This window comes from Tinamus guttatus, unplaced genomic scaffold, assembly GCF_059628265.1.
Source record: "Tinamus guttatus ecotype Peru unplaced genomic scaffold, ASM5962826v1 Tinamus_guttatus_pri_ptg000242l, whole genome shotgun sequence".
Lineage (NCBI taxonomy): Eukaryota > Metazoa > Chordata > Aves > Tinamiformes > Tinamidae > Tinamus > Tinamus guttatus.
In genome coordinates, this window is record NW_028288776.1 from 6,689,786 (window position 1) to 6,712,491 (window position 22,706).

The window sequence follows — 22,706 nt, forward strand, 5'->3', positions numbered from 1 at the left end:
AATATCTTTCCAGCCAGCTGCTGTAAGCACCTCTGGATGTCAAACTGCCAGCCTCAGATAAATGTCCCGTTGAATCCGACTAGATTCTAATAAACAGCTTTTAGGTAGGAACTCGTGTCCAATTTATAAATGTTAAAGAACAGCTTGTGTTTCAATCCCATCCAGGTGCTTTACAATCCTGGCACAACCGCTGACCACAAGGCCGTGCGTTTCGCATTAGCGCTCCCTACGCATCTCGCATACGTACGGTCACCCGCAGACCGTTCAGATGTGGGAAGGGACCTCCTGTCTGGGATTAGGAACAGCGACCGACAAGCGGGAGCACCACCAGAATAAGCAGAGAGCATCCCCTGTTTAGGCACCGCTCTCCTTCCAGGCTGCCTCGTCCCTCCTGCCCCCAGCAAGGATGCGAGGGGCAGGATTTCCAAGTAACGGCCCCAGTTTGGCCCCATTGGAAGTGGGCGCCCGCCTCCTTAGGCACATTGCAGCGTAGCAGAGGCACAAATTAAACACTTCTGCGCTGCGGGAGCAGGAGGAGGAGGCCCTGGCGGAGCCGCAGGGCTGGGACGATGCCCCGCGCGCTCCCGCTGGGCTCCGCGGGCTGCGGAGCGGCATCCCGAGCCGCCTCCCTGGGGCCGGCGGGGACGCGGCTGCTCTCGCGGGGAGACGGGCCCGGTGGCTCTTCCGACGGGCGCGATCTGTGTGGTCCCCGCGCCGCGTCCTGCTGGAAAAGTACAGTGCGTCCGCCCGGCGCGGGGAGCCGATCGGCCGGCACCAGCCCGCGTGCATGTCAATGAGGGGGGGAGGGCCGGGACACACCGCTCTGTAAATACTTCTTTATTAAGACATAAATATAAAGCTGAACAGGAAAGGAGCAATGACAGGGTAATCTGTGCCAGTACTGATCTGCGCGGATGATCTTACGATGCTGAACATCTGGTTCTGCTGCTGGCTTCCATAAAATCGTCTTTAAAAGCTACTCGGGTTATATCTCCATCAGCTGTTCAGTGCCCACAATGACTTCATTAACATGTTTGGCTGAAAAGAGAGAGGGAGGGAGGAAAAGGAGAGGAATTGAGTTTTGTAGCCGTGTTTCAGACCTCGCATTTTTCAAATCCGCATCTTTAAAACAAATGAGAAAAGCAGGTTTTAGGGAGCTCGAGCACAGCTTCGCTGCCTTTCTTTGCACTCTCAGACAGTATCCCCCACACACGGCAAAAGCCTAAACAACTGACTAAACATCGCAGGGTTTGTCTAATGAGAGTCTTCACATGTCCGTGTCACTGCTGAGCAACAAAGTCCCGACGGAAGTCACAGCTGCTGCTGCTGACAGATGCACGTCCGCAACGACATCCCGTGTGGCAACCTGACATCAAATCAGTTATCAGCCACCCAGCCTGTCCCTGCGACTGCCGTGTGCCCCCGAAGGGAGCGGAGCCGTGGAGGTGAGGGGCTGCTCATGCAGTCACCGAGACCCTCAGCAACCCCAACGCATGTTTGGGGGAAAAAGGGGCTTGTTTTTTAAAGCCTGGATACAAAAAAAAAAAAAAAATCTAGTTGAACTCTCTGTAAAATTGGCCACATGAAGCGAGGCCGCTGAGCGCAGTTATCAGCGCTGCAGGGCTGAGGGGCGCAGGGATGCGGAGAACAGCCCGGCTCAGACTCCCCTGGAGCAGCTCAGCTCGCTTGGAGGGGCCGTTTTCACAAGGTCACTCCTCTGCCTATTCCCAGGAGCTCTGCACAGCCTCACTGGACGTATTAATGTGCCAGTCCCTGCCCCAGCGCTGTTAATACGCTGTACTGAAAGAGCCTCCCTTTTAAAATGCACAAGCAGCTTGTCAGGGAAAGACTGCAAATAAGGGATCTAAGGCCAAAATAATAAAAACACAAAACCAAAAGACCAGTGCCTAAAAAAGCAAGCATGTGGCCTCAGACGCGACACAAAGCCTCTCTGCTCAAAGTGGGTGTCCTCAGGGTACCGGCAGGGTTAGGCAGGGAATCTAAATCACCCTCTTGGACACTTATTCAGGTGGAGTTCAGGTGGTTTGAATGAGGCTCCCCATTTTTCCCTTTTGTATGTCAATAATAATAACCAGCTCTCGCATCCAGGGTGCGTGGGATAATCCATCAAGGCCCGTGAGGTGCTCAGACTCACTAATGGAGGCTGTGTTGTCTCCAACGCCTTGCACAGCAGTGGGGGTGGATAGCCAAGGATGATGTAAATAACTAGTTGTGTTTTATTTACCACCGAAAAACTCCTGCCCTCAGGGGAGCAGATTTTGCAAGACGGCTGGAAAACAACAAACATGCTACCTTCAGCTATGTAAAGAAATTCCTGGCAATTCCCAAGGTGGCCGAGCCAACACGGTGCTTCTCCTGGTTGAGACGTTATCTTTGCACCAGGCAAACCATCACTCCAGAAAACAACAAAGTTTGATTAAAAACAACTCTAGAAACATCAAGGAGTATTCGCACTGTGAAAAGACAACTTTCAACTACAAACCCAATCACACAATCATATGGATGCTTTTGACTCTGCAGCCTAGGGGACAGGATTGGGTTAGCAAGACGACTGCCTTTCAGAGAGCCCTCCAGAGAACAGAAAACAAGGAGTTACTTCTCACTTTCAGCCTCAGATTGGGTAATTCAATCCTTCACTCAGGGTGTTCAGTGACAACTGATAATTAAACCTTATGGAGCCTTCTGCTGACGTCTCAGAACTTGGATGGCGACGCTGGAGCACGAAGCCCCATCTGGAGCAGTTTGGGCAGGACGAGCAGGGGTGGATGTGGTGCTCGGGAACATGAGGACCGACTGTACGAGTGCCAGGTGCAAGCGCGATGTAGGTAGCACACACGGCCTCTCCAGCACAGCTCTGCCAACAGCCCCAAGTCCAGCCTCCAGCATCTTCTCCTCCCCTCCTGGACCCCACACAGCTCTGCCAAGGCACCTCAAACCCAACCTGCAGCACTTCTTGCTATAACATTCCTCACCCCCAACAACTTTCCCAATATATCTCAAACAGGCCCTGTAGCAACTCCTGTGACTCCATTCCTGAACCTCCTCCAAGCAGACTACCTATCACGTTGATTTCTGTGATGTGAATAAGACCCTGGCTAGCATCCAGTGACAGTAATTACGTTATGCCTCTGCAGATTAGACTTGCCTTCATCTACACTTATGAAGCACCATGTCAATCTGTGGTTCTATATATAGGTTATCTGTAGCAATATTTTTAATAAGAAACTTTCTGCTTCACTTCATACAGCATCCTGCGCTGTCCTAAACTTGTGTAGCTGGGATGGGCCCTGTCACATTCTTTGCTGCAGAGGTGGCACCAACTATTTATATTTTGCATTGACACGCTCACAGGCTCTTCTGATATCTGGTATTTTACATCTGATGTCTCAAAATACTTCTCAAGAGTGGGTGAATAAGAGCATTCTCATTTCACAGAGAGGGAAAGAGAGGCAGCAGCAAGTTCAGAGAGCTAAACAGCCTGCCAAAGTTGCATGGGAAATCATGACACACATTCCCTGATCTCCTTTTCCTCTGCCTGTTGTGTCGCCTCCTTGATCCATGTCGCCCAGATCCTCTGAGCTGGGCACACACTGCCCGCCCAGCCTGTCACTACTGCCTCAGAGACCGGCAGCAAGTCTCCAAACTCACTTCTCCTTGCAGAGGCTCAAAGAAAACACATGAATGTGCCTGCCTTAAATCTGCGAGAAAGTTTTGAGGCAATGAAGGGAATGGTTTTGCTCGAAACAAAGCCTGATTCCGCACCCCGGAGGGATGCGATAGGCAGATAAGGATTCACCCTGCTTCCCTCTTTGCTTCCCGGAGCCCTCCGTGCTGAGGGAAGGGAACTGCGACGCCTCTGCGTGCGCCAAAGCGAGCCGAGCTGCGGAGAGCGATTTATTACGGCCGCGGCTGCCAGTTGCCGGTGGCTCTGGCTGGTACCAGCAAGCTCAGCTCCTGCAGGAACTGTGCCTGGAACTCCGGGTGGGTGGGGAGGGCAGGAAAAGCACCTCACATGCTTAGCTGTTCAGCTCCCTTCTCCTTCCCCATTAGGGATTTCTTACCAGGCTGCCTTTTATCTGACACTGGCAGGGTTACAGATGCATTCAGCCCACAGAGAGAGAAGAGGGATTAGAGAAAGGACTTGCAGAAAGCCTTAGAGTTGGACTCCGCACCCTTAAATCATGTTCAACGAGATCTTCTCAGATTGGGAGCATCTGGAGCTAAGCAGACCCAAGCTGATCAACACATTCAACCTTTTGATTAGCACTCTGCTACAACTTGCTGACGCAGCCCAGCCTGAAGTCAGCCTGGGTGCTTGAATCGAGCGTCCACGGGGATTTTACTGAGCGTAAATCAAAAACCTGTCACACGTTATATATGCGTTCCTGCTTTGGAAGACATTTGTTTACACATACTGTACACTAGCCCCTTAAAAACATGAGGAGGAGAGCTCGCGAGCCGGGGAGCAGCAGCTTTTGGTGCTTGGCTAAAAACAAATTGTAATGCAAATAAACAGAGGGGCGGAAATGACTCCACATCCCAGCACAAACCCCGGGAGCCGATCGGGGGGCCGCAGAGCCGGCGCTTCCCTCAGCGGCCCGGCGCAGCCGTCCTGGCAGGTTCCTGGGAAGCTGCTTACAGAAAGGGGATGCCGGAGCATTCCTTTAAAAGCCATGTGAAAGCATCTCCTTGTTGTTTGCTCAATTAGCCCCAGACAGATTGCTGCTGCTGCTGCTGGTGGCAACGCTGGGTTGTAAAGGAGGAGGGGAAGGAGGGGAAAGGGGAAAAAAAAAAGAAAAAAAAAAGAAAAAAGAAGGTTAGGGCCTAGGCCCAGGACCACCACGAAGTTCCAGCCCTCGGGGGCTCCAGAAAACGTTCAGTTTACTCACTCAATTACATACACTGTTTTATAAACCCTTTAAAATAAAATAGAAAACAGTCCCTGGCACAGAATTACTGCTCTATTATACAGCAGTGATGAAAGCCACTGCTGTGTATTTGCTCTCTTTAAAGCAAGAGATAGTTTAACTTAAAAAACTGGGAAGGAGGGGGCAGGGGTGGCTGCAGAAACGCATGCACGAAAACACGCCGTGGGTGGCTCCTACCACATTCACCCAGGACAGAAAGGATCAGAGAGCGGGAGAGAAGAGTAACTTGTCTCTGCAGCGATGGTTGGCCCTGGAAAGGCAGCCAGGTTGTGAGGGGGGAGAGGAACTGAAGGGGCTTAAGGGGATGGGAAGCAGCTGAAGCTTGACTTTGGGAGGCTGGAGGGTGTTTTAAATTACTTGTGGAGATAAAGAAGGGAAGCAGGTGATGGGGGCTGATTTGTTTGTGTTTACAGAGCAGCGGGGCTTTCCAGCCAAAGCCTGCTCTTTCCCTAGCTGCACTTTACTTACGTGATAGCAGGAGATGGAGGGGGGGGACCAAAACATGGCCCTGAGAGCCAGACAGGTCCCACAGGTTTCCCCCAGGCGCCTCGTGGTCCCCACCGTGCGCCAGGCAGGCGCATCCGTGGGTCCTGGGGAGCCCCAGTGCCTGTCCCGGCTGCTCCACGAGGCGGGATGCCCCAGTCCAGGAGTGGGGCTGCAAGGATTTGAGGCAAAGCACCCCTGCCTGCAGCGGGGGGCCCGGCCCAGCTCCCAGCCCGAAGCACGAGCGTTGGGGTGAACCTCGCTGCTGCGGCACGCGGACGCGGAGCGGGCACCGCGCGCGGGGCTGCAGAGGCTTTTCTGATAGTTCCATGCGTATTAGACCCCTCTGCCACCCAGCCCTTCTGGAGGTGCAGGCAGGTCTTGGGAGCGTCAAGTGGAATTCAGTGCCCCAGGAGAGCCCATTTCAGCACAGCTGGGACCAGATGGATTGCAGGGAGTGAAGGAATTGGGAAGAGAGATGTATGAGAGAGTGATCATGAGGGGTGCTAAGAGAAAGGTTGGTCGAAGGAAAGTGAGATGCAGGAGGAGGATACAAATGGAGGTCGCTCTCCTTTCTCTGGCACTTGTCAGAGTATTTCTGCCTTGCTCTTTCATGTGGTTGAGCTCTAGCAGAGCACTAGGGGTTGTTTTCCCTGCGTGGAGCATGTGAAAATACCTCCACGAGGTGAAGAACTGCTGCCTTATGGGGAGGTTTTCCTCGCATGCTGTGAGTGTGGCACTTCACTTAGCCCGTTTGTCCAGAAAGCCTGAGCTTTCCTGGCCAAGGGACTGATGCTGTGGGCAACCTACCAGTCCCTGGCAGTGGAGGTGAGGACAAATGGACTGAATGGATATTGCAGGGAAATTTTAAGCCATGACTAATGTCAGAGGAGACCTCAGAGGAGACCTTTTTTTTTTTTTTTTTTTCCAATTTGGAGAACAGGCTTATTAGGATCACTTAGAAATGTGTCACTAATGTAAAAATAAAATGACAACTTCTAAAGAGATGCTTATTTTAACTGCCGACTCTCGCCTCTGTCAGGGGCACGCAGCAGTTAAACTACTCTAGGAAACAAATCTCATGGCGCGCTCAGTTTCACTACGACTTTCCACCATTCCTACACCTCCTCCAGCTCATCGCGCGCTCCCGCACACAAAATACACGTGTGCTCTGTTTAGTCTGTGTCTGTTCCTCGGGAGCTTTCATAACTCCCATCTGCACAGCAGGGCGCTTTCTGATCCCAACGTGCCCTGTGCTAAGTGCTTTCAGCTCCCGAGGACTTCACCAGGAGGGACTCGCATCTCCCACGAGCAGGGAGAGCATCAGAAGGTCTGTTAGTTCCTTCTCATCCCGCTGCGGCTCAGCTAGGGTGAGGCGCTCTCGCAAGCAGTCAACCATTCACATGTGGAGGTTTCCTAAACTGTACCTGCCTTCAGAGGATGCCATTAGAGAAAAATGTGCTGTTTGGCCCTCATTAATATAAAACAATCTTACACTGTTTCATTGAGAAGTCCTAGGACTCCAGGCTTGGAACGGGACTTGGAAAATGATCGGAAACAGGAGCCATTCCTTACTGGATTTGTGCCTTTTTCTGTTCTTGTGTGAAACCACACTTTTGGCTACGTGATAAGCCACTGGAAAAAAACTCTCTGTTTGCACATGCTCCCAGGAGGGCCGCTAAAGGCTCCAGAGACTCTCTGTGTGCAGTGAGCACTCTTGGCCATGGAAGCGCAGGAGGAAAACAGGATTCCCCTGCCACCGGGGGAGAATCCCTGGGCTGCGGAGCAGTGCAGCGGTGGCCACGGAACTGACTCTCTCCTGTGGCCAGAACGATGCTGCCGGGGCACCGAGGCGCTGTGGACAGGGATGCTGTCCGACACGGAGCAGTCAGGAGGCGAGTGCCGGACAGGAAATGGAGCATGGGACTGCTAGGCACGGGCACTGGAAAGAGCAGCTATGAGCAGAGACCGGAGCTGGAGTCAGGTGGGTGCCTGGGAACAACCAAGTAATCTCCATGGGACAAAGACTGGAGGAGAAGACAGAGAGAAGACTGAGAATGGCATGAGGCTGGTCCTGGAACAAAGAGCCAGAACAGAGAGGTTTCTAGCAGCAGTCAGGATCACACAGGAAATAGCTGATGCAGTTGGGACTGACGGGCTCATGCTGGGCAGCAGAAGCAGTAAAGTCTGCAGTTCCCTTCTCGCCTCAGCACCAGGACTGAATCTCAGGGCTCCTGAGGCCCACGGACACCTGTGAAACTTGCTGGCCACAAAATCATAGGAAAAAAAATCATAGGAAAATGAGGAATATAGAACAATTCTGCATTCAGCAAATATTAACATTCTGGGCAGACTGTGGCAGCAACACCAAGGAAAATAAAAATATATGGTTGCACAAAAACTGTGCAGGACCAAGCACAGTTAAGTCTGAGTCTACACCTTGGTCATGGAGTTAATGCTACTATTAAGTGTGTACCAGGACACCAAGCAAAGATTACACCAGCACCCTGGATGCTGATGTTATCTCTCTGTTTCTGCACACACACTTTGCAGCAGCAACACTGCTGTAATGAAGTTTTTGGGTGTGCAATGATTCAGATAGTCCCCAGACTTCATTGGCCTTTTATTATCCAACACATATGATATTCCTGACCCAAAGACAACAAAGATGAAGGAGAGGGATAAGGTGGGCAATTCTGTGTGGATTTTCTTGTCTCCACAATGTCTCTTTCTTGGTGTTCCTCTGAGGACAGGTTATGCCAGTTTACTGCATATGCCTCCTCCTGACTACCCTCTACCAGATGCATAACTGAACTCCCTGCTGAACCCGGCCTAGAGCCTCCTTTGGGAACTGTATCCACTGACTCCAGGGCTCATCTGACTCCTTGACTCCATCAGCAACACTCCTTCCTCTCTCCAGTCCTGCTCCAGTGAGTGCATGCTGGTTTTGAGCTCCTCTTAAAAAACAAGTTCATCAAAAAGGCTGCAGCACAATCCTAATAACTGTCTTAGAAACAATGATTGAATGCTTTGTGCAATTAAATTCTTTCAGAACTGCTGCCTGCCATTTCCTTTAACAACTGCCTTTAATGTCTGTCTTAACAATTACCTCCTTTTTCTTAGGTACCAGCATGTTTCAGACCGCTACCTGCTAGAGTGAGGGAGCTTTCATAAAGCCTGTCTGTTATTTCTCTGCTAGCAAATTCCTTAAACTGAAGTATCAAAGAGGAAGGAAAGTGGATGCTTCCCAAGCATGGTAATAAAGCCAGAAGAGAGAGAATCGTAGGGCTCACTGGAGACATCGTTTGCAAACCCAGAAGTTTAAAAAAACTCCATACCTTGATGGTGACAAAGGCACTTTAAAAGCACTCCCTTTGGCCAGCAATGTGAAGGGGCTGAAGTCAACACAGGCCTGGAAGTCACTGCTGACAGTTACCTGGCCTCCCTGGGTCCCTAACTTTCTTTTCAGTTTGGAAGTAACAGGCTGTATCTGATCTACCCCAAAAGCTAGTGTTCCTGTAGTTAGGTGTCCAGAGCTTTGCCAAACCCCTTATTAAGTGATGAGGTCTCCTGCCATGTCCCCAGGGAGATTATCCCACAGACCACATCGTTAGGAAAATGTTCCAGATATCCAACCTAAATTGTGTTTAAATCAATCCCATTACTCCCAGCTGTACCATTTGGACCACCCGAACTATGCCCCTACCTCTTCTGAAGAAGGAAAAGGATCAGAGCTGGTTTGAGTTACGCTTGCCTATCATTTGTGGTAGCTGTTCTCCTGCCATGCTCCTCGCATGGAACTGGAGCTCTTTTTCTGAAAGGAGGTCAGTGCACAACTGGCTCAAAGAGCTCTTGTCCCTTGAACTGCCTGGGCAGGGTGGCCTGGGCTCGTTCAGCAGAGCGGGCAGCAAACAGCCAGTTCTGCAGTAAAGTCAACTGTGGGATTTGCCTGGGGCTGTGAAGGATGATGCAGAGATCCCTGTACCTTTGACAACTCCTGGCTGATGCTTTGGAATAAGGAACTGCTGTATTTTTTTAATGTTTCTGGGAAGGTGTGTGTAGCTTTGCTGAGCGAACTTCTAGCATGTAGCTCCCAGACCAGAATCAACAGCCAGCCACTACCGCTTGCATCTGCTGAAGTGGGACCAGTTTGCAACAAAGGGTGGCTCAAACCCAAGAGAATTAGGGTTTTTTTCTAACCTGGCTGTGGAGGTTGGAGTTTGAGGAAGGAAAAGTTACCAAACAGAACAACAGAGCCAAAGTCTTGATGAAAGGGGAAATATGGAAACAGACTTAAAGGGCCACACCAAAAGCTTGGCACAAGATACAGGAAGTCTTGGGTAAGGGAAGGGAAGTCATGGGCATGTTTTCACAGTGAGAAAGAGGAGGCCCAGTTTACTGTGGGACCAGCCAAGGTCAGAAGAGACATGTGGGGCTAGAAAGACTCCACAGCTCAGGAAATAAGCCATGAACTGCACTGAGAAATCCCAGACCACCGAGGAGAACCAAATCCTAGCCCCCCAAAAATCCAGAATGGTTAGGAAACTGAGGCAGGGAAATGAACTGAGTCTTTATTATTTTTTTTCTCACTCAGAATAATTGCTTATTCATAATCTACCTGAATGTGTTTTTGCTAACATCAGTCAAATGTTACTTTTCCTAAACGTTTACTTTCCCAAAAAGGTCAGCTAGAGAGCCCACAGACACTCTGAGCACTGGGTTTCAGCTTTGCTGACGTGAGCACCAGTCTCTACAAGAACAGGAAAATGAACCACAGGTTTCATCTCTGCTTCTCTCCCTCCATACATATCTAGGGACACTGAAAAAAGTTCAGACAAGGATGACAAGGATGATCAAAGAGACAGAACAGCTTTCACACCGGAGTCAACTAGACTATGATCTGCATTCTGGCAGAAATAACTGAAGTAGATGTGAGAAAGGTGAAAAGCTGGTATTTCTGTTTGGTATGATCTACCAAAGGAATCAAGCAGAGATTTATTTTCTAAAATACTAACTAAATCCACATCCTATTCATCTTGTTTCCTCACACTTCACACTGCAGATTAACAACCAAATGTGATGCTAAGGCCATTGGTTCAGACTGATGTGATGGGCAAAGCCACGAGTAAGCACAAACTGGGATATACTTGATCAAAACCACAGTGCACAGAACACACAGGAGATGTTTCCTAGAGTATCTGAGACTCACAATGCAGTATCTATACTTCGTTTTCATCAATCTTTTTACCTCTGGTTTCAAATTAAAAGAGAACTTTAGATAGCTAACGGCAGGTCACGCTCTACTTCATAAGCGAAAACCTTGCTCTGTGCTAAGACAGTTACAACTGGGAATCCACCCAGATGCTATAAAGACAAAGCAAGCAAACAAATCCCCATCTGACTAAATAACTTCACATGGAGCCTGCAAAGGAACTCACTTTTGTCCTCAGCCCACACCCTAGAGCAGGGATCTGCCAAACCCCAACCATAAATATTCATTAAAAAGCCCTCTGCTTGGGATGCAGTCATTGAGACAGCCATTTCCTGCCCATTATCTAGTAGGGCAGGAAATCAACAGTTCCACTCAGGCGGTTACTGAGCCACGGCTACTCACAGTTTGACTGCAGGGCCTGACTTTGCCCAAAGAAGAGCCATGGAGCAGTAACACGGAAGCAGCATTTTGTTTAAGAAAAGCAGCTCTAAATGTAGCTGCCCCTGTTCTTAGTACTGAGCACAGCAGCTCTTTTCCACCTTGAGTTTTTGCTTGGAGCAAGGTGGATGGAAGTGTCCGGCACCCTTAGCTGGTAGCATCTACGAAGAGGAGAAGTCTATGCAACCAGTAATTTGAATGCATCACCCCTGACACTAACAAAAAATATTAGCTAATAAAAAATACCTCCTTCTGCTGAGGACAACTTCAAGGCTGATCTGAGTGTGGTCTCTGGGGAAAGACTGTTTCAGCATCCAATCTTGTTCTTTATAATCAATCTTCTTTAGAGGAGAAAATCCTGAACTATTTATGACAAGAAGCTGTACTTTCCATAAAAAAGCAAATCCTAGCATTACTGGACACCACGTTGCAGCATGGTTACTGTTTACTGGCCCTTAATGAAGAAATTGGACTAAAATTCTAATTTCATAATAAAGAAATACTAAAATTTAAAAAAGGCATTGCAAATAACAGTTTTTCTGCTTACCTTTGGTTTCAAGCCGCTGATCGCTACCAATCAAACAGTCCTTGATTTCTGCGCCCTTCTCTATCACAGCATTATGGCAAATAACACTGCCCTGAAGACTGCACCTACAACACAAACACAAAGTGAAGCAAGAAAATGATTTAAAATGATTTAAAATGACAGGCACAAAACAAAGGTGCCTACCAGAATATTTAGTAAGCCTACCACATGATCCTGATAGTAAATTCAGGTATGCTATTTTCTCAAAATCTCCACTTTTCTTGTTCTGATCGTCACATCTTTAATTTAAATTTAAATGTAATTAAAAAACTTGTGTGATTTGTCAGAGTGAGTTTGCAAAAAAAAGGTTCTAGCTGTACCTCCTGTATCTTCTTGTATACTTCTTCAATAGAATAAATACTGCCAGAGGACTCTGTAGATGGGACACTGACAGGGACTTGGAATCCAGATCAAGTCTCAGGTTTTTTCCACAGACGTCCTAGAGAACTGCAGAGATCATTTCTATGCCCCAGTTGCCAGTTAAAGGGAAGAAAAGGAACTCATTCCTTCCCTGAGAATTTTGGTGAGAATTTTCATACAGATCAGTATCTCAGCTGATGGACCTTGCTCATGTTGCATTCAAGCACCCAAACACGACTGCTCTGTGGTATCAAACCAGTAAAACCCACAACGATGGAACCTGGAACTCGTCTATTCTCTTAGGAGATTTTCACATCCATGTAGCCTTAGACAACACGAGGTTTGAAATGCTGTGCTGGGCACAGTCGAACAGGACCAGCTTTGCTAAAGTAACCTACTTTCTTGCAAAATGTTTGTGAATCTGCAGTAACAAGCTTTCGGATCTGCTGATCTGATCTTTGAGATAGGAAAGAAGTTCAAAAGCCCAAGTGCTGGCTCCACAGCTCCCCTGCTGAGGACACTGAAAGAGTTACTGCATTGGTCTGCGCCTGTCCAAGCAGTAAAATGGAAATTCTGAATCTTAGCAAATATCCATGATGTGTACTCAAATGCTGCTCAATCAACGCCGTGAGTACTGCTAAATGGTATTAAATGTAGTTTCTTTCAAAGTTATGGAGAAAAAAACACATAGCTCTTCTGCAGATGACTTGTTTCCTGATTTTCTACACGAGCTGGAATCTGTTGAAGGGCAGAGAATTCTAAGGCATCCAGCTAAAAAGTGCTTAAAAATTTGTATTTATCAAGCGTAACATACACCCACAATAACAGATTGTGAGAAACTAAAAGCAAGATATACAGCCCCAGACAGACACAGATAATCTGCCCCTCATATTAGCTCCACTCTGACTCATACCATTGAGTAACTCTTCCACATTTGTGCTACTGTTAATATACATATAATTATATACATGTAAAATATATATATATAATACATATATATAAATATATATATGTAAAATATATATAATTATATAGATGTAAATATATAGAATTGTGAATATTCTTGCTCAGTCAAACAGTTGATCTCTTTCTAAAGCTTTGGGCTTCAGTGATTTTCTATTTCTGCAGTTGAATGAACCACTGTGACGCCTCCAGCTGTCCCTACCTCTGCCACGAGTTTATGGCTGCGTAACGCCTTCCCCGCGCGCACCGCGCCGCCACGACGGCTCACGGGCGGCAGAGCCATCGGGAGCTCGAGCCGCCGGCGCAGCGGGGCTCGGGCGCCAGGGCAGAGCCCTCAGCCCAGTTTCATAACCAGGGCAGAGCGAGCCAGCTGCATTCCCTGGAGAAAAAAAAGCAGGATCAGTGCTCACTCCAGGCTGCCAATCCTAAAATTAATTGCCACTCTTCTCCTGCTAACACATCCTCGCTATTGGTTACACAAATTCTTGTATTAAGCATTAAATTCCGTTGCTTCTGTAAGCCAGAGCAGAAGCCATCTGCCTCGTGCGCATAGCGAGCTCTGCGGGAGCACAAGCAGTAAAAACGGATCTCGGCCACCCGGCTCCGCAGCCACGAGCCCCCTCGAGCAGCCTGTCCCCTCTGAAGAATCCTTCTTTCAACGCCCTCAAACTCCCCTCCTCTGACCTATAAGGAGGCAGAACGAGCAATTACGCTACAAGCCACCAGCTCAGGTTGCCCTGGCAAGGTTTCTACTAACACGTTAATAAGATAAAAAGCGGCGAAGATACACAGCAGACCCCCGCCTGCCTTTGCTCTCGCACTGTCACAAGCCACTTCCTCTCCAACAGCGCGGCACAGGCCATCGTCTTGTGCAACAGCATTTGCTTAGAGAGAACACCCGGCCTTTAGAAGAGGGCTAGGAAATGAATCAGAGGAGGGAGAACTGCCCGCCGGTGCTGCAGCTCCGGCTGGCCTTCCCAGAGGGCTAGCGAAGGTGATGGGAGAGGGTCCTCGTTTTCCACTGAAATGGCTCCCATCCAAAGCACATGCTCCAAAACACCCTCCTCTTCCATCACTTCACACCATTCAGACGAGAGCTTCCCCTGCTTTGGGAGGGCCTGATTTTTAGGTTCCCACCAGCTCTCGTGTCAAGGAGAGCCTTGGGTACACTACAGCTCTCAGTGAGGCTGCAACTCAAATGGAAAAGGGATTTATGTTGTCGTTCGGGAGTTCAGACCGGAGAACACTGGATGTCTGCTCAGAGCCTTCTCGGGGATAGTTTTTCAACTCCCAGGGAAAGAGCAGCATTGTAAAAAAGAAACTGCTGATGACATTAACATCAAAGATAAGGAAGTTTCCTGCCAAACCATTTGTTGGGAAGGACAGGCCAGGGAACCGAGATGAACTTGTCTGTGCCAGGTGCTTGCAAATCTACCCTTGTCCAATGTTAGTGAAAAATAAAAACAAAGCACTCCGCCACCCCAGGAGTTTCTTAAAACTTATAAAACCAACCAAATGCAGAAGTTTTAAAACCATACTCAACACTAGGATTACTCCAATCACACAAAACAGCAGTGAATCCGGCTTTTATTGCTCAAGTGGAACAAAACTTCAAGAGATAAAAACACAATTTGTGGGTGTTCCCTTCACCCGCTGACAGATGTAATACAGCCATTTTGAAACCATTTGTAAATGCCTTTTTTTTTAAACTATGCCATAAAGCCTGCCAAGAGAAGTATTTTGTGTGTTTATTTAATTTTTACTTTTTTTTTTAAAAAAACTGAAGAGTAAAAAGTAAACTTTTCTTCTCTTGCAGGGTAAGTATCCCATCTCACGACAATCTGCTGTGTTCGCCTTGGACAAATAGCTGCTGTATTTCCTGCCTTGCTTAACAAATAGGTGCTATTAGTCCTCAAAGGTGATCTGACAGCATTCACTTCAGCGACACTGTTGTGTGTGCGCATATGCACATAGTTGATGTACAGCTTTATAATGCAAACCATATTTATTTTTCTTCCTAAAAATGTAGTATATTTTTAAACTTTTCAGCACTGTGAAAACGGATATCTTCTGACCTTAAAATCCAAAGAGCATGTTCAAACCCACAAGAGGAACTAATTTGGGGCGTTTGATTTATGGCTGAAATTTCAATTTGAATTTGTTTTAAGTGTAATCACCAACTGAAACTCTGGCAGCTCGGTGTTTTTTAGAAAATAAATACAAATATTCAGTGTGTGTCTGCATTCTAAAGAGAGCGTTTTACAAGCCCGGTCCTGCAGCGGGAACAGATGTAGATTTGGGCTAGCTAAGACATTAATTTGGTACACAGCTACAAAGTGTGAATGAAAGCATAGGAGAAAGTGCCTGTGTGTGTGTATATTATATGCCTGTATCTGAGAGACAGAGCGTCTGTTTTTTTTTTTTTTTTTTTTTTTTTTTTTTTTTTTTTTTTAAGAAAAACCCCAAAGTGAGAGAACAAGAGCAAAAGGAATAGTGGCCAAGGAGGCATGGGGGGATTACAAGGATTTAGGTCTTTAAACTGCGGACCACCTAACAAGATCACTCCGAAATGCCACTAATTTCAGCTAAGGCCACAGACCCCCCTTCCTCTGCCCTCCCTCTCCCCCCCATTGTAAACAACTAATCCCAGCAGAAAACAACAGAGAGCAAAATGTACACACATTCTGCAACATTCCAGGTCCCGCTTTATCTTTTATTTATTTTTCTAAAAGGTCAGCGTATGTATGGCGCAAAGAGGGGGAGGGGAAGAGAGCCAAAAAAACCTCAAGTCCATCTCTTGTGTGGGCTCGGAGGAAGCCGGCAGAAAGCAAAGTCCAAGAGCGCACACTATGAGGCTTTTACAGCGCGGCCGCTCCAGGCCCCCGCGCGCCTCCCGCCTCCCTCCGCTTGTGGCAAAGTCGCATAGCTTCAAACCAGAGGACAGGGTGGTCGATCACATCTGAGAGAAATGTAAAGAATTGAGAAAGAATTCCATCTCCTGTCGAAATTATAAATAAGGAAGTATTAGTCCCCGAGACAGGCTGATTTATGCAGCCCTGGAACTGCTGGCTTTCGGGCCGAGTATCAGCCTATAAATCAAACTCCTAAATCAAGGGTGTCAATCGCCGTGGTGCTGAGATGCTTTGCGAGAGAAAGGCGGTTACCCCCGAAAGCAGGACGGCTGCCAGGGCACGAGGTGCCGTACCTCTTCTTAACCCTCTAAAGTGTAAATCTGAGATCAAACATCCTGGGGGGAACGGGAAATCCAGCGAGGGAGTGCTGGGCGCACCGGGAGCGAGCTGCGGGCCGCAGCCCCCTAATTACAGGCTGCCCGCTGGTTATTTAGGGCTCTGTGATTAAAGTGATGAACGCGCCTGGGAGAGAGGGGCTTAAGTAACCGAGGTCAAGCCCTCACGGGCAGCTCTTGCCCCGCTCGCGCAAGCTTGGGGAGGTATGAATGTCGCAGGTCTGCCGCGCGGCAAAGCGCCTGAAATGCCCAGGGAAGTTATCCCGCCCGCCTAGTTTAATCCCATTGTGCCCAAGGATCGACATCGTCTCCACTGGGCAGCAAAGGCAACAGGGTGTCCAAAATGTAATGCTGAAAAATATAAGCTGGAGGGGAGGAAAGAGCCTGAAGCTGAGAGCAGCCGGCTGGGAACGTTCTGCCATGCCAGGGAGTCCAGTCTCCTGCCCCTTCGTGTGAGCTACAAAGCAGGGACTCATTCAAGAGCTAAAAGCAGAGGGTTAACAAGCCTCAGCAGCTGCTTTGCTGACTGAGGGACAGGAGCTGAGGATTCCCTTGGGAGCAACATCCCCATCCCGTCCTGCCCTGACCGAGAAGAAAAGAGCCAAAACAGGCACGATGAGAGGTGGCAAAGAGGCAGGTAGGCAGCTCTAAAACCCTCCAGCAATCCCTGCGGGAATACCGTCGGGCCAGAGAGTCAGCGGCTGGGACGGACACGCAGTCACACGGGATGAGGCACAAAGACCATGGGAAAATAGGGAAGAGGCAAAAAACGCTATTAGGAAACTTGAGAACCTGAAATGCTGCCTTCATCAGCATTTATTTTTACACACTAAGATGCAGAACTCAGGGTACTGTGAATCTCACATCATGCACTCAAGTAAATACCAAAGACTACAATAGATGCCAACGTACGTGCTATAATTTATAGATACATTTCAAAGCAAGCATTCTTATGTGAATTTGGGCTTTGATCTCCTGTTTTTCCCCTTGGGGATAACAAAAACATTCTACCAACCCCCTAAATTCTTAACCCATCTCTGAGGGTGTTTTCACTAAGGAACTCGTTTAATATCTCTTTCCTAGCCAAGCTCATCACTGTGGTATGGCTCCTTTACACTTCCCCACACCCTAAACATTTTGCATTACATATTGCATATACTTGCCAGCACTCGTATTTTCCAGTGAAAGTGCAACTGACCTTAAAGAATTGCCTCCAACCTACCTTGGGTTGTTTTATTAAGTGAAACTCCGGCTGCCAGGGGAGGTGGCCTGGGAGGTTGTGCCTCACCTCTAAAACTTCGTTAAATTTGGCTGATCTTGGAACAAACAAATTGGTAGCCTTTTATGCAGCCAAAAGCCCGATTTTGCACAGTTCAGCAAAAGTCTCTGAAACGTGTTTTGCAGCAGGAAACCTCACGCATGGGAAAACCAACCTTTCTCTGGATTCACTCTTCTACAGAGAGGGAGGGCCATGTCCTACACGAATTTAAACACACTCAGCTGATGCCCAGGGAAAGCTACCTATTTCTATTTTAAGGTAACAAAGCATGTTCGCTCCCAGCACTGTGTTTGCTTTACTTGCTCAACAGTTGGCACAGTCAGGCTGAGAGGGAGATAGTTAACCTATACTCTAGAAAGACAATTTCTCTGGGGGTTTTCAAGGGCAATTCTGGGTTGGGAACTGTATCCCTCCAGTTATTATTCATTAAATCAACTCCTGCATTAGAGAGGGTAGGTTTACAGGTAAAAGAAGACTTTCTATATGTCACCCTTACAAATTGAGCCTGGATTCTTAAGAGCTGAGCTGAACTTGTTTAGTCCCATGGTTCCCTAAGGAAATTACAGGAACATTTCTTCTTTTTCCATACCCAGTTTGGGGAAGCTTTTCAAGAACACCACAGGCATTTACACACAGACTCCCATCAGAAATCAATAGCTGTCAGGTGCCTCAGAAAAACTCCATACCCCCTTTCTGCTAGATCCACGTGGCTAGCAGGAGAGAGAAGCTTATTTATAGCTCTGAAATCGGACACAACTCTGGCCACATAAAGAAACAAATCAGCAGAGTGAAAGGGACTGTTTTAAAATGCCGCTTTTCTGAGCTGAGGCAAGCTTGAAGTTCAACATCTGATGTACAAGATGGATGGAAAATTGGGAAGAGCTCCCTGCACTATCAGGGAAACATCTGTATTCGAGATTAAAAGGCAGGTGGTTTATTTAACACAGATTGATATACAAAGAAACTAGCCAGAAGAAAATGCTTTTGAGTAGTTGTTGGTAGTAATAGTTCAGACATTTGTGCTATAACAGGTTCTGTATAAGAAATATCCTAAATACATTAGATATAGCACAGTCAGCTGAAACTAACTGAAAACTAGCCTTATAAGTAGCTCAACTGCCTTCTGCCTACTGTTTTCCCAGTTTGTCCTCTCTCCAATTTATCTTTCTGAAAGCAAGCTCTGTGGGCCAGAGATTGTCTCTATTCAGCATCTTACATAGCTTACATAGCATGTGCATTGAAATAAGCAGTAAAATGAAAATACAGTTACTGACCGAGGGAGTTTGCAGCATTAAACCAAGAGGTGTGACAGAATGGACAGTCCATATTTACTACACAACCAGAAGAAACAACAGCCCTTCCTACAGATAAGCACCATACCTAACTTTATCCATACCTCATGCTTATCCACACACTTGATATATTTACCCACATACACACTTTATCTGTATATTTAAACTGAGCCAGTGTGTGTATGTGTGTGTTTTTTTTTTTTTCCTGAATCATGTTGATATTTTTTTTCCTTTGCTCTCTGCAATATCTACTCTAAATTTGCTTTTTTTTCTGGGGCTACCCAGGGTTGGGGTGTGATTATTATTGTGAGAAAAACCGTCCAGAGGACAATAGCCCTCTCCAAAAAATGGTTCAAAAAAAAATGTTTGGGAATCCCCACATAAACAGAACTTTATTTCCATCTTTGCAAGCCATGGAGCTGGAAACAACTTCATCTTCTCATTCCTTCTCATGAGGGAATGTGCTATAAAATATATTTTACAATTTCAACAAATGTTGCCTTGGCAATAGGATCATTCCTTTGTACTGTTATAACCAAGGGGAGAAAGACCACTTATGTGCTGAACCCCTATAAATGCTCAATTCCACTCTGGTTTTAATTAGAACTTTCTTCAAACCACTCACTGTTTCTACATCAGGTGCTGATTTGGCACTATTGAGGAAACAACCAATAAACTTCACAATCAATCTGCAGTTAGTAGTCAATCCAACTCAGCTTGCTTGTTGTTTTTTTCCTTTATACATTTTCTCATAGAAAGTAGCAATAAATTGGAGACATGTGGTAAACCGACGTAGCATTTAACTGGTCACACGTGGTCTCTCTTCAGTCCATTTGATGGGTAGCACTACAGCAACTGCGCTATCTATTTCAACACAGGTAGTGGGAACTGCTACCAAAATCCAACACACACTTTATCATCTTGATGTGACTGAGCAAGGAATATGCTAGCTGTGGCCAACATTAACAGTACCAGTTTCTCTTTTAGGAACTGAGCTAATCTTGTCCTTCAAATATTTTTTTGAATCCGGTCCACTCTTTCTGACAAGGTGTTTGAACTAGCAAAGGTTTTCGACATTTCCCAATGGGTTTAGTGTAAATTTCCTCAATATTCAAACCACCTCCCTGCAGTTTTCATAACCCACAGCTCTCAGCAACATCTCCCTTGCACTCAGTTTCCTGATGCCGCAATGCTTTGCTGTTTGCTGCCATCATGTGCAGCGTGATCCAAAGCATACCTGCTTTTCCTTTTACTCCCTTCCCCTTCCAAAAAGTAATCTCCTGGCACAGTGTCGTACGGGGAGTTTCACCAGTTTTCTGTGGGTAGGATATGTTTATGTAGTTCCAGCTACATGCTTGTATCTTTACAAACACAATAAGGAGACAAGGTTATTGTTCAGTAGTTCATGCCCCTGCACACACACACAATGCCGCGAGCCACATCTGCAACCCCAGCCCTGCAGTTCCTGAACCGCGACTGCCCATTGCGTCAGACTCCCTGGCAAGAGAGGAGCTGCGAGCTCCTCTTGGGAAGGATCTGCTGCCTCTCCCACCACTATTCACATCGTATCATACAGCTTGAGGACTTTCCTAGCACCTTCCTGTGACACATCACGTCCATACATAGCCGCACAACTGATACCAGCATAATAACCATAATGTAACCATAACCTAACAACTGCAAGATTGTGTGCAAAGTCCAACAACTTTTATTTCTGCTATATCAAGAGATCAAAGTGGATTTAATGTAACATCGCTTGCAAACAGTCCTCCATAACCACCCTCAGTTAGCCTGGCAACATTACAGATTGTTCCTTTGCAAGTGAACTATAATGAGAGGACCAAAGATACATGAATGCAGGAATGCAGTAGTGCAGTCCCTCCTCTAGTGCAAACAGAGCAAACAGAAGGCTCAGCCCCGAGATGCTGAACACACTGAAGACGCACACAGCTGCTGAGGGCATATTCAGATACACAAAGTTTTCAAGGGACTTACATTTTCAGCTCGATTAATAGATTTTCTCCAACTGTGTAACTCAGTGCAGTCATTTGTCACTGAGCTCTGGGGAGCCATCCAGGGAAATAAGAACCTTTTCCCTGCTGCAGCCTGTCACCTGGGCAGGCAGCATCTCTCAGCACTTGCACTGTTCTATAAATTACACCCCTCCCAGCTTGGTCAAGTATGTCCATCATTCAGCACATATGTAATCTTCACTATTTTATTGTCTCATTGATGGAAGAATTAGCTGCACAGTGGGAAACACATTAAGAAAGGACAACTACCAACTATTTTGGCTGTGTTACTAACTTCTTTAATCCCCTGTAATCTGCTCTAAGGGAGATCCATATCTACTCAAATCACTTCACTGAAGACATATATAATGTTATAGAAACATTGCATACCAGGGCTGGGAAAACAAAAAACCCTGCTACTGGTCCTCCAGACTATTCAACACATCAATCATTGCTGAGATTGGATCATAATTTCCATACAGAAGGCAAGGACACTGTTCAAATGAAGCCTGCTTCCCACATCTATTTAGCTTGGAAGGGACTGTTTCAAAGGATATCGCCTAGGTCAAAGCCTCAGTTGCTCCAATAATGAACTAACCACAGTCTAACAACAGGAACCGAGTTTTGTGCTAGGCACCTCATGGTATCCCCGCTGCCCAGAAAGAACCTGCTTATGCTTTTCAAAAGTTGATACCAAACATTATGAGGCTATTCAAAACCTCTTTCTGATTTGGAGATGCAATCTGTGAATCCCAAAGCCCCAGAAACTATATATAGAGGTCCAACAGGTTCCTGGATTCACAACATCACAAGAAAAAAAGTCCAAGTGTAAAACTTTTTTATCTTTTTCTACTGTATTAATATAGTGATTTGAAGCTGCTGACTACTTTTCCAGACCAAAAAAAAAAAAGTGTTATTCAGTCTAGAGAAGCTAGACATGATGTAAGCAGTAAAAGGAATTACCAAGGCAGTGCCACTTATAATCACACATCTTGCTAAATAAACTCAGAATGCTCAGCAATTTTTGTATTGGTTTGTTCCCATCTCCCAGCATTCAAAAATGGTGTATCTGATCTTTATGCCTTCCTTGGGTTGTCTAAATGGCCTTGTCTTTTCCATAACATGTACTCTACAGCAGCCTTCCCAGCCTACAACTTCAAGGTGGTATCACTGCAATGAACTCTGCTGGGACTGGCCTTCAGTTACCACTCGCATGTGACTAGGGCATAGCACACCAGTAGACCAATAGTTTCGTCGGGCAGCTCACATCTGCATTATAACATATATTCTTTAAATGATGCAGTTTTTATCCATTTCTTGGTGCATTTCCAGATTTTTCTAAAATAGAATACCTTAGATGATGCTAAAAACAACTGAACTTTGGGACATTTGCTATGCAACAGAAAATGAATTATATCTCTTAATAGATTTCTCTTACGCCCATTTTGACTTATATCAGCCAATATTTACTGACTTCCCAACTACTGTGCAGGACGTTTTATGAAGTCATTGATTAGATAATGCCTGAGTTATTTAGAGATGCCTGGGAGAGGAGACGTCTGGAAAGGGGAGCTGTCCATTGTGGACAGATTAAACAAAATCTCATCAAATTTATCTACCTGTTGCAAATGATCTATCAAAATGTTTCAGAATCATCAGTATTTTATTTTAAAAAATCAGCTTTAATAACTGCCATAAAAGAAGCAAAGGCCAAAACACAAAGAAACTTTTCAGTACGTTATAAGCCTTCTTTCAAGAAAATGTAGTAGCTAAAACTATTTCCAAATCTCACTACCTGTGTATCTGTGACTTCTCACCCCTCTAATCTTAAAGATTCCATGATGCAATAAGAAATACTTTATTAGCACAGTATCTGTGCAGATCT

General features: G+C 46.5%; 1 protein-coding gene across 1 annotated transcript in view; it reads right to left on the reverse strand.

The window, feature by feature from the left end:
- Nucleotides 1-822: 822 nt before the first annotated feature.
- The window catches only part of EIF2B3 (eukaryotic translation initiation factor 2B subunit gamma), a 95,227-nt gene continuing 73,343 nt past the window's right edge, over nt 823-22,706 (reverse strand). Inside the window, exons 11-12 of the mRNA XM_088526139.1 lie at nt 11,630-11,733; nt 823-1,038 (exon numbers count right to left, since the gene is read on the reverse strand). Coding sequence (XP_088382265.1) covers nt 986-1,038; nt 11,630-11,733 — 157 coding nt within the window. The 3' untranslated portion in view covers nt 823-985. The remainder of the gene's footprint in view (nt 1,039-11,629; nt 11,734-22,706) is intronic.